Source organism: Schistocerca gregaria, chromosome 3 (assembly GCF_023897955.1).
Source record: "Schistocerca gregaria isolate iqSchGreg1 chromosome 3, iqSchGreg1.2, whole genome shotgun sequence".
In the NCBI taxonomy this organism is placed as follows: Eukaryota; Metazoa; Arthropoda; class Insecta; order Orthoptera; family Acrididae; genus Schistocerca; species Schistocerca gregaria.
The window spans coordinates 694,367,496-694,380,242 of NC_064922.1; the positions used below are offsets into that span (position 1 = coordinate 694,367,496).

General features: G+C 42.8%; 1 protein-coding gene across 2 annotated transcripts in view; it reads left to right on the forward strand.

Annotated features, from left to right (window-relative positions):
* Positions 1 to 12,747, forward strand: part of LOC126354163 (putative inorganic phosphate cotransporter) — a 195,266-nt gene that overhangs the window by 131,898 nt on the left and 50,621 nt on the right. For both annotated transcript variants that reach the window (XM_050003584.1, XM_050003585.1), the window contains exon 6: positions 4,759 to 4,920. In XM_050003584.1, the coding sequence (XP_049859541.1) occupies positions 4,759 to 4,920 (162 nt within the window). The remainder of the gene's footprint in view (positions 1 to 4,758; positions 4,921 to 12,747) is intronic.

The window sequence follows — 12,747 nt, forward strand, 5'->3', positions numbered from 1 at the left end:
AAGAAAGGATATTGCGGAGACATGGCTTAGCCACAGCCTGGGGGATGTTTCCAGAATGAGATTTTCACTCTGCAGCGGAGTGTGCGCTGATATGAAACTTCCTGGTAGAGCACTTGCCCGCGAAAGGCAAAGGTCCCAAGTTCGAGTCTCGGTCGGGCACACAGTTTTGATCTGCCAGGAAGTTTCATATCAGCGCACACTCCGCTGCAGAGTGAAAATCTCATTCTGGAAACATCCCCCAGGCTGTGGCTAAGCCATGTCTCCGCAATATCCTTTCTTTCAGGAGTGCTAGATCTGCATGTCTCGCAGGAGAGCTTCTGTAAAGTTTGGAAGGTAGGAGACGAGGTACTGGCAGAAGTAAGGCTGTGAGTACCGGGCGTGAGTCGTGCTTCGGTAGCTCGGCGGTAGAGCACTTGCCCGCGAAAGGCAAAGGTCCCAAGTTCGAGTCTCGGTCGGGCACACAGTTTTAATCTGCCAGGAAGTTTCATCTCTTCAGTAATTCGTCCCTTGATGTGCGCGATGTGCACTCGGTTCTATGCTTATAAAATCTAAACGATTCCGAATTTCGCTTTGATATTCTGACCGCGTATTCGTGGATAGTTATGCTAACGATTTAAGCAATAAAAATCGGATTTTTTGACCTCCTAATATGGTTTACCCCATTAAGTACCCAAGGCCATTGCCGTAATGGTGACACCGGTTTCTGTCATATCACCAAAGTTAAGTAGTGTCGGGCTTGGTTAGCAGTTGGGTGACCATTCGGGTGCGCCGAGCGCTGTGGGCAAGTGGGGTGGATTCAGCTCGTGCGTGGTCAATTCAGAAACTATTTGATTCAGAAGTAGCGACGCCCGTCACGAAAACTGACAACGACAATGAGAGTGGTGTGCTGACCACCTGCATCTAGTGTTGCCTATCGGCTGTGAATGAAATTGCGGTCGGTCGGTACCTCTGGCCCTTCCCAGGCCTCTTCAGACGGAGAGCACATTTAGAGCAATCAGCTGATGTTTGCACCATTGCTAAATCTTAGATCCGCCTGAATATTTGCACATATTTTTCAATGTAGATAAGAAGATCCTCTGCAGAAAGTCTGAGGTTACTCTTAAAATTGTCTGTCAGCTCATTACTACACATTACGAAAAGTAAATGTCGCAGCACACTTCCCTGGCGTACTCCTCAAGTTAGGAGGCCGATGGCTCTCTAGGCGAGACAATATGCCACGTCCTCCGTACCAATAAATCCTCAATCCAGCCAGAAATTTTCGTTCATAGCCCATGTAATATGTGATTGTGTGGTCGACAATGAAATGCTTGTTGGTAGACAAGAAGTACTACATTTAAGTTAAAATGAACTGTCGAGATCGCAGTAATTGTGTACAAGCCTTGCCCAGAACTTTTTGGCCCCCTATGACTGGTGATGCCGACTCCTCGGATTTCTCGTGATACCACGATCGTACACCAGCCACAGGGGTACCAAAAATTCTGAAAATGCCTTGTACATAACGCGATTCAAAGTACGCTACAACTTCAGATACAACACGCCATACAAATCTGCAATAGAGTCCCATATAACTTGTACAGAAAATCCATTTGATACTGTACAAAGTAACTTCAAGGTACTATACACTTTGAAGCAAAGACACAACAATATGAAGTACTTGAAATACACATCTACAAAAAGAAACTTGGATAAAATCTCCTCAAAATGAGCAATGAAACTGGGGCGACCAATTTTTTCAAAAGCCTTGACAAAATACTTAAAGTATTTTCATAAGCTACAATTGCAGCACTTTAATTAAATTCTTCTATTTATTTCCCAATTTGTTCAACATACATGTATGATCTGTCACAATCTGTGTTATGTACAATATAATAACCGTATTGTGCCCATGTCCATTTTCTGTTGCAATCCATCACACTTTTAAAATAAAAAAACATTGTCGTACACACACACACACACACACACACACACACACACACACACACACACACACACACACGCGAGCGCGCGCGCGCGCGCGTGTGTGTGTGTGTGTGTGTGTGTGTGTGTGTGTGTGTGTGTGTGTGTGAGTAATATAATAGCTGAATTAAGCACCTGTCTGTATTCTTTTGCAACCCACTCATTTTTTAAAGAAAAATATATTTAAGCATGTAATCATTTAATACCACCATTGAATTGTGACATTCGGTAATGACAAGCTAACTTCTAGCAGATTCACTTTTAGATTATCTTTGTATTCAATGTAAGCAAGAATATTCCTGATATTTATAACAGCTCTGAAGTGACAGTGTAAACAAAGGACACAGTGAAGAGCACATGCAACAAACAGCAGTACGCAGCCTTTCTTCGACAATACTTCCCCTCTAAGTACACTTTCCCCTAATAAATTCTAGGTTTTTGTTTTGTTTTTTAGTGTAACAGTGGCTTTTCTGAAAACACAACTTTAGCACCAGCAAAAGACGCAACGTAACCTGCCTTGAAATGTGTCTGGTGCTGTGGAAAGGCGTCTATGCTCTTCACTAAACCAGCTACGTAACTAAACAGTTATCCACCTGAAGATGGTGATGTGAGCCTTCGAAACACTCGATGGCAAAGTAAATATGTGGCTGGCTCAGAAAACTGTTTTATTCATATTTATCAAGAGTCGCAATCCTTGTGACGCCGTCCTTTATGGACGAAATATTGCTTTATCCCTTACTGCTCCAATTTAGGCAATATTACGAAATTACCTACACAATCAAATGATTCTTATTGGACTTCGAGCGGTAGGAAGGCTTGAAACGTCCCCATGGAAAAATTTATAGAAGACTGTGCTTAGACTGACACACAATATTTTTGGCGCAACGCAATCTGACTTCCAAAAATCCCTACGAAAGAATGGCCCTGACTAACATTAACCTATACGTTTCACAAATCACTTACCTCACAAAAATCTTCGTTACTCAAGCTACTGCAATACAGCGAACGCCACTACTACCAGCTAAATAAAAGATTCAAACTACTGAAGGCACTAACTACTGATAGGCATAGTTAGCAAATGAAAGATTTTAATACAGAACAAACAATGTACTTACCTTCATAGTCATAATATATATATATCACTTCATGACATCAATTCTCACAAATTTCAAAACTCCGCCATCTCTCTCCCCACGTCAACCACTGCTGGCGGCTCACCTCCAACTGCGCAACGATACGCGCTGTTAGCATCCAGCTGCCACTGCTCAACACTACAATGGCAGACAACAATGCAAACCAGCCACAGACTGCACACGGCACAGCCAGTGATTTTTCATACAGAGCACTACGTGGCGTTACCAATAAGAAAACGTACACAGCCTACTTACATAGCCCCCACGCTCCCCACAAAAAATTTTACAAATTGTCTTGGGCACTGGCCATAACAGATTTGAAAAAAATTTTCATAATTACAGTAAGAAAGATATCAAATACACACATACTTATTAATACAATGTTGGTCAAAAGTTAAAATTTTCTCACAGTCCATAAAGACAGTCCTGATCGTTCATCATAGTAAAATAACAGTGTTTTTGCTCAATGTCTGAGCAGTAAAAGAAAATGCACATGTAAGTAGTGGATTTCCATGCAGTCTTGAAGAAGTAGTGTTGTCCTTCCAACGGAAAGACAGTGCTGACTCTTGACATCCAGACAGGTAATGGGCCACAACAGAGCAAACTCACAGCTGAGTCAGTCGAAGTTTTGAAGAATATTTGAAGGTTGGTGACCACAGAGCAGACCCACTGTAGTCCAAGTAGAGATTATGGTATTGGTGGGCCACCAGAGATGCAGACCCACTGCAGTCCTTGTAGAAATAATGGTATTGGTGGGTCATCAAAGGTGTAGACCCACTGTAGTCCTTGTAGAGATGGCCAGCAGCCATCTGTTTGACTGTGCAGGCGCACAATCAGCAAATGAAAGATTTTAATAGAGAACAAACAATGTATTTACCTTAGTAGTCATAATATATATATCACTTCATGACACCAATTCTTACAAATTTCAAAACTCCGCCATCTCTCTACCCACGTCCACCATTGCTGGCAGCTCACCACCAACTGCGCAACGCTACGCGCTGTTAGCATCCAGCTGCCGCTGCCCAACACTACAATGGCAGACAACAATGCAAACCAGCCACAGACTGCACACGGCACAGCCAGTGATTTTTCATACAGAGCGCTACGTAGCGTTACCAATAAGAAAACGTAAACAGCCTACTTACAGGCTTTGGATGGCACAATTTACTGGTCGCTGAATTGGCAGAGGAGGGCCCATTTCCTGGCTCCAAAATCTCCAGCCATAATCCCATTAGATTATTTTCTTTGAACTTTGTGAAGGACGGTGTTTACCTGCGGGACCTGTAGGATATGCGAGTTTGCTTCAGGGCAGCAATACACACGTTAATAAGAACATTCTAGGTCGGGCATGCGAAGAACGGTAATATTGCTTAGATATTCTGGACGCTACAGATAGCGGACACATTGAAACTGTTAAACAGTTGCTAAAATCTTATTTGCGTGTGTGTGAACATTATGGCACAAAAACTGCATCTTTCTACCTATTCTCATTTCTGAAGTATACGAGATCAAAGTTGTACAGATCACTTTGGAACTCCCTGTACAATAGTTGTTTCGGTCTTCTTGTTGCTTATTTCTTTCAGCCTGTGAGTCTTTGGATACGATTTCCGCCTGCTAGTCATCTGAATGCAATCCCGTCCGAGTGAGTCTATTTCCCGTGTTGCAGGGACAGCGGAAGAGGCCGCCGGTGCCGTGGTGCTCCGTCATAAAGTGCCCCGGCGTGTGGGCGTGCGCCATGATGCACGTGGGCATCGGCTGGAACTTCTTCGGCCAGATCACCTACCTGCCCACCTACATGGCGACCATCCTCAGGTTTCCCATTCGCAAGGTAAGCACATCTACAAAACTCATCTCATGTTTTCCCTGAGTTCCATACCTATGACCTGTTACGTACGTCTGTTCCGTTTCTGTTACATAACAGCGTGGTGTCTTCTGCCTCGCTGAAGTACGCTTTCCCCACACATGGTTATGTACAGCTCATTCAGGAAATCAGCCATTTAACTCAGATGATAACCTCACGGTATAATCAGGTGATACCGCTAGCTCTGCTGCTGTCGGAAATAGTATATCAGCGGATGGGCGCAGGACACGAGGCTAGAACTAACAAAATAACATCCTCCTTTTGGATCGGTAACTGAACCGGTACTACTAAGCTACAAATACATAATTCGGAAATCGTAATTTCTTAGCTTATAAATATTTATCCCTTGAGTGGAGCATTGAAATGTCAGAAGTATGAACATGGTAGTTTGACGAGGAAATGACTCCCAGGCCACAGGACACATACAACTGTGAGGAGCGCTACGCAAGCGAGCTGCGACTCCCAGAGATGCACAGGGGTGCCTCACACAGAGAGCATCGCAGGATGCCCCAGAGAGCTGCAGCAACAAGAATCGCTTCTCTGCTTTTGGTAAATCAGGATTCTTCAGTTATGATAATATACAGTAAAATCACGAACAAGTCGTACATTTTTACGCACAGCACATTGTTTACACCACACGTAAATAGCTTCATCTTGAACCATCTTACGACGTCCATGGGTCCTCAATACAAAAGGCATCGTGGAATAATAATAATAATAATAAAATAATAATAATAATAATAAGTACCGATGTCCTTAAAGGATACTTCAACAGCACTGAGAGTACGGGAAGTAACGTCACGGTTAATAAAACTTTTAAGGCCATGTGTACTATCAATACCTTCGCAGCGAGTAATAACCACTGAAAGCCATGCAGAACCATGACTAATTTATCGTTATTGAAACGAGAAAAATTCAAAAAACCTACTATAAAAACACAAGGAACATCAACGACAGCGTGGGGAGCAATGACTTCCACCTTCACATTATTTTCTCCGTGGCCGCAGTAGTGATTCCAATGTTATCAAAGGCCTTGTAAGCACTAGTGCGCGAGCGCTGAGCACGCCTGAAGCGACGCATCTCACTCTTGTGGTCTGGTAGTGATGATTAGTAGTTTCTAGTGCAGAACGCCCGTATATATTTTGTTGGTAGTCGAGGGCAATTCTAGTCTAAGCCTGCGTCGTTTTAGGCGTACTCGGCGCTCATGCGCCACCGTAAGCAGAGGTACATCGGTTTTAACGTTATATTTTTGTCTACTACACGGTAACCAGTATGTTACAGTTTATCTGTTGAGACAAAGGTGCGCCATCATCTACATATCAATGCTGACGAGAAACCTTACTCCGTATCTCTATTCACATCACAGCGCTATCGTGAGCGACCTTTTTTATTCGCTGACGATGCTAGCTCCTTAGCACGTACTCAACACGACCTTCAGAGGCAAATCTGCACTTCTTTACTCTTGTGAATGCAGTTTTGTTTGTGGCTAAGGATACAGATACGCTTGCCATAAGATTAGATGGGTCCTTGTTGAATATAGTCGCCAAATTTGGCTCCCTCCGTTCGCTAGTGTCAGAGGATCTTTCTCTAAACGCGAAATAAATGTGAGGATTGGAAAAGCGGCGAACACTTTCTGAAAGTTCCACATAAGAGAATGGGACTACAAAAGCTTACAGTGACAACAAAAATACTAGTCTAACAAGCATGAACATCCCACACATCCATGTCAGAGGCAGGATTCGAACCTGCGACCGTAACAGCAGCGCGGTTCCGGACTGAAGCGCCTAGAACCGCTCGACTACATCGGCCGACTATCGCTAGGTCACTTGTGTCGTATGGACCACTCTCGTCCTGATGCACACTACTTAGTGAGATAAAACATACCAAGTATGCCCCTAAATACCTCCATTGTGCTTTAAAGGTTGCATCAAGCTCGACATAAACGCATTTAATATTTTCTGTGACAAATGGATGGAGCTGGCCGAAGACCGCAGCAGGTGGACGAAAGTCATCAAGGATGGCAGCAAGTCCCACGACGGCGCCTGGACCAACAACTCAACTGCGAAACGAGAGTGTGGACAAGCCCATCCAGCGGACCCACATTTCGCGATGATATACACTTGCCCAGCCTGTCGGCGCCCAGTGCGCTCTCCCATTATATTCCATAGTCAGCAAAGAAATTGCCTACCTTATAGTACCTACTATTCTATTAGGAAGCATAGCGAACTTTTTATTGCCTAAATACTTTACTAATTTCACCTGCATAGCAAATAATGCCTAATTAACTTATTTGTATGTCTCTCAGAAAGAGTTTCCACAAGAGAGTTTTCGCTATTGGCCCTGGTTCTTTTCTGTTTAGAATCACATCATGTGTCATACTTCTGCGCTACCAATACTGCAGTAGAAATTCAGATTTGAAGCAAGCCAAAGAGTGTTGTTTCTCATCCCGTAGCCATCACTTACATACAGAACGTAAATAACGCGCACAGTAACTTTACACTCCACTTTACTTTTTGAATGTAGGTTGGAGGGGTGCGGCCTGCCTCTCTTGTTGCATTCGGTAAGCTGCCGTATTGTCGAAATGAATAAGAGGGCGTTGCCCTCCACAGGAAAGTATTTTTTTGGTATGCTCTTTTGGTACGCTAAGCGATGTTACTTTTTGACCTGCCGCCGTCTATGGGTACACTCCCTGTGCATCTCTTGCGTGCATCTGATTCATCTCGCCCCTGCACTTAGGCTCTGTGAAACCACTTCGGCGCCAGCTCCTGGGCGCACTGTGCATCGCTGTTACGGGCAGCGACAACTTCGACTGAGCCTTCTGCGCATGGCAGGAACGTCGTCCACGCATTTCATGTGATGTCTATATGAAACAATCGAAATATCACCAAACGCCAGCTATCGCTTAATCTTGGTACTTGCGCGCACAACACTTTCTTAGCGTACTTTTAATGGCCCTGTTAGCACAGCGTGAACCAAGTTAACTTCACTGGCACTTCCGCACAATCCACTCATTGTACAGTATTTTTTCAGCTTATTCTAATACGGTTCAGCCACCATACGGTGTGTGGCGGAGCGCACCTCCTACCAATAACAGTCATTAATTTTCCGCTACCACCCGCAAGTAGATCGAGGGAAAATCTACTATGGGCCTTTCACGAGCCCTAACTTTTCTTATCTTGTTTTCATACTCCTTAAGCAAAATGTACGTTGGCGGGAGCAGAATCATTCTGCAGCCAGCTTCAAGTGCCATGTATCTAAATTTTCTCAGTACTGTTCCTCGAAAGAAAGAACATTACCTCCCCTTGAAGGATTTTCATTTGAGTTCCCAAAGCATCTCCGTAATATCTGTGTGTTGATCAAACCTACCTATACCTAAACTAGCTGCCCTCCTCTGGATTGTTTTGATGTCTTCCTATAATTGTACTTGGTGGAGATAAGTAACACTCAAGGAATACTCAAAAACGGTCCACACCGGTGTACTATATGCGGTCTCCTTCACCGATGAACCAGTTTTTCCTAAAAACCTCCCAATAAACCAAAGTCGACCATTTGCCTTCACTACTACAACCATTCATGCCTGTCCCATTTCATTTCTACATCTAGGTAAATATTCCGCAAGTCATCGAACGATGCATTGGGACGGTACTTTGTACCACTAATAATCATTTCTTTTCCTGTTACTGTCGTAAATAAGCCTCCGTATAAATCTTAAATTCTCGTATCTTATCTTCGTTGACCTTACGCGCAATGTATGTTGGCGGCAGTAGAACCGTTCGCCAGTGAGCTTTAAATGCAGGTTCCCTAAATTTTCTCAATAATGTTTCCCGAAAGGAACGCCGCTTTCCCTCCAGGGATTCCCATTTGAGTTCCAGAAACATCTTCGTAACGCTTAAGTGTTGTTCGAACCTGCCGGTAACAAATCCAGGAGGCCGCCTCTGAACTGCTCCGATGTCTTCCTTAAATCCGATCTGGTATTGACCCCAAAGACTCCGGCAGTACTGTAGAATAGGTCGAACCAACGTCCTGTATGCGGTCTTCTTTACAGGTGCACCAATCTTTCCTAAGATTCTCTCAACAAACGGAAGTCTTCCCTCCCATAGTTTTCATACTCCTTCCATTGCACACCGCTTTGCAACGTAAAGCCCAGCTATTTACAAGACTTGATTCAAGTAATACTGTAAGTGAACAATTCAGTTTTGTTCTTCCTACTCACCGGCATTATCTTACATTTAGAGCTATCTTCCATTCAATCTCTCAAGTTCGACACCTTAGCGTACACCACACCATCTACAGAAACGACCGCAGACTGCTGCCCAATCTGTCCGCCAAAATTCACCGCTGTCCTATCGCACTGACCTGGAGCACTCCTAACTATGCCCTTGTCTCGGATGAACACTCACTATTGACTATAACGTACTGGGTTCTATTAGTTAGGAAGTCTTCGATCCATTCACATATCGGGGAACTTATTCCATAGGCTCGTACATTCGTTAATAGTCTACAGTAGGGCACAGTGTGAAACGCTGTTTGGAAATCTGTGAATATTCTGTGAGAAAAGGCAAGCTCAGTTTCGCACGAGCTATGCTTCCTACCACTGTTTAAGTCACAAAAACATAATCAATATATTGTGTATTATAAAAGTGTGCAACATGCGTGCAGCTAAAACCCAGAAACGAGCCCCGGTACGATGATGAGAGTTATACGGTGTGGTAGTCTTTCGTCCGTCATCCATGAAGAAGGTCCAGTTTTTACTTGAAAGGCGTGCGTTTGAAGATATAAGGGTTGAGAAGTTCCACGCTCTACAAGTTTCTACAGCATTCCAAAACAACTGAGAGTATTCAAGAACATCCCAGAACATTCGAGAGTATTCAAGAACATTCCACAACATTCCAGAATGTTGCGGGATGTTCTGGAATGTTTGGTAATAGTCTGTAACATTTGGGAAGAATCCAGCATGTTCGGGAACATCCTGCGACATCCTAGATCCTTGTGAAACATTCAAGAACACGCTAGAATGCTGAGAAACATTGTGGAGCATTCGAAGCCTTTCTGGTATGTTCTATAATTCGCCAGTGGTGAGGCTACCCAGTGGTAGGGGCATATAAACAAGACCCGTCACCAGTTTTTTGTCAGTGACAATGGGAGGAACCGACGAAGTAATGCAGTGCGTGAATAAAAGCAAACAAGGAAGAAGACGTAGTCACAGTGATACAGCGAGGGAATGTAATTCGAAAATTAAGTGTGAAAATTGAGTAAAGTGTACTTAGTGTATTTATCAATAAAAACGTAAAAGGGGACGTAAAAGAGGCCGTGATCATGACAGTTCTGAAGCAAAACAAAAAGAAAAGCGAAAAGTCGAAACAGACGAAGATCGCGAAACCCCTTTAAGTTCCCAACCAACGACAATGGGCACCGTGGGAAGCAGAGAAACCGAAGAACGACGAGGTGAATGGATTGAAGAATCCATAATTGCGGCACAATCTTATAATAAAAGACTGCGAACTCAAGCCAGCTATGAAAATATCACTCTACGAGAAGCGCGGACGAGGACAAGCAAACAGTACAACCTAACAAATAAAGCAGTCCACTACACCACGACGAAAAAATAGAACACAAAGACGTAGTCAACTTAAAAATGGATAACGCTGCCAATTTTTCAACGTGAAAAAGTTCAGTAGAGAAACACCAACATTGCATGAATGGAAAAATTCGATTACCACCACTGGAAGATCCTCCGCAAGAATTTTTACATCACATGACCAGGCAAACTCCAGAACAAAAACACTTTCTTCAGAATATGGAAGTGTGCAATGCTGCTTCCAAATGATTTCTTTCGGTGTCACTTCGATCAACACTAACAGAGATGTAATTGGTAGCTTTTTCTTCCAAGAACAAATCTATCAGAACAAGGGAACGTTACTACCACTACACAACAAAGACCATAAATTTCTGCAAGTATATTTAATCGGAAATGAAGAATCAGAAAATGATCAACGATGCACAAATATCAGGGGACTGAGACGAGAAGTAGTAAAATATGTACGGAGGATCTTACACAAATATGATCAGCTGGATCATATATTCAAAACAACACTAGACCGAATGATTTCTGACGACTATGAAGTTGTAATTCGAGCCGTCTAGAGATCACATAGAGAACACAAACGTCGATTTAATGCAACTCAGATAGGCGAAATCTCCATCGTAATTGTGGACAACCAAAACATAAGCCATGACGTAACTGTACAAGGAAGAAAACTAGGACTAAAATGCATTGCTGAGACACATTTCATATGACGCCCTCCAATATCATTAATATTTTGGCACGCAGAGGACGGTTATCGTTTTAACGTGAAACAAATCCAACCTGAAATAGGCGTAGAAACAAAAAAAAAGGTCACTTCAAAGGCATTTTATGCTTACAAAAGATAACCGTAAATCAAACTTGGGCGACACGCAAACCGGAGTTGATGGCTATCTCAAATACAGTAGACGATCACCTAAAAGTTTCACAGCGAAAATACGAATCCGAGACAGCGACGAACTGGAAATAGATAATCAGTGGGTAGTACTATATAACACACTACTTTCCTAAATGTTCCAAGCACTCACAAACGTAGTGTGCTGAAATTCAGTTAAATCCATCAAATATGTCTGTAAGTACATGAACAAAAGCAGTGGCATGGTAGTATTCAAACCGGCAAATTCAGTGAACAACAAAACAGAAACGACGGAGTCCTCATGTACCAAATGTAAAGATACACAAATAGTAACGAAGGAGGGTGGCGGATTTTCCGTTTTCCCGTACACAAACGTGAACCAACTGTGCAACATCTAGCAGTTTATTTGGAGAATGAACAAAGAGTTTACCACCAGAAAAATTACAAGTTAACTAATGCACAGTGACATATAAAAACTCACTCGAAGCCAAGGACAGAACTTTACAAGACTTGCGAGGAAACTCTGAGGTGATGGGAGGGGCTCTACTCGTGTACTCAGGAGATTTTCGACAAACACTTCCAGTTATCCCTAAGTCAACACCAGCAGCGAGATCAATGAATGCTTAAAAAATCACATCTCTTGGCCACACGTACAAGTACTGCGATTAACAAAATATATGAGAGTTCAACTATGTAAAGAGGAAACAACAGTACATTTTGCTCAATAACATTTACAAATAGGCGGAGGCACATATACTATTCACCAGATGATCGGCCTCATTAAACTCAACAGTGATTTCTGCAACATAGCCACTGCTGAAAGCGAGCACATCGATCAAATGTATCCAAACATTGATCACTATAACGGCCTTGACTGGCTATATGAAAAGACAGTTCTGGCAAATGAAAATAATATTGCGGACGATATCAACTTTGATATTCAAAAGAAAATTCACTGTGAACAGAGAATATACTAATCGATTAACACTATGGTAAACATTGAAGAAAGTGTGTACTTCCCTACAGAATTTCTAAACTCTTTGCAAGTACGTGGAGTGCCATTACAATACTTTCGAGTTAAAACTGGATCTCCGATCATACTACTCAGAAAACTCGACTCACCAAACCTATGTTATGGGACAAGAATGATCGTCAAACAGCTATCAAATAACATCATCGAAGCCCAAATTATGACTGGAAAGTACAAAGGACACACACTATTTATTCCGAGAATACCACTGATTTCTGCTAAGCTCCCATACCAATTTGAAAGACTGCAATTTCTAATCACATCTATCTACAGTTCTTCAACTAACAAAGAGCAAGGACAAACTTCAAATTATTGCGGCATCAA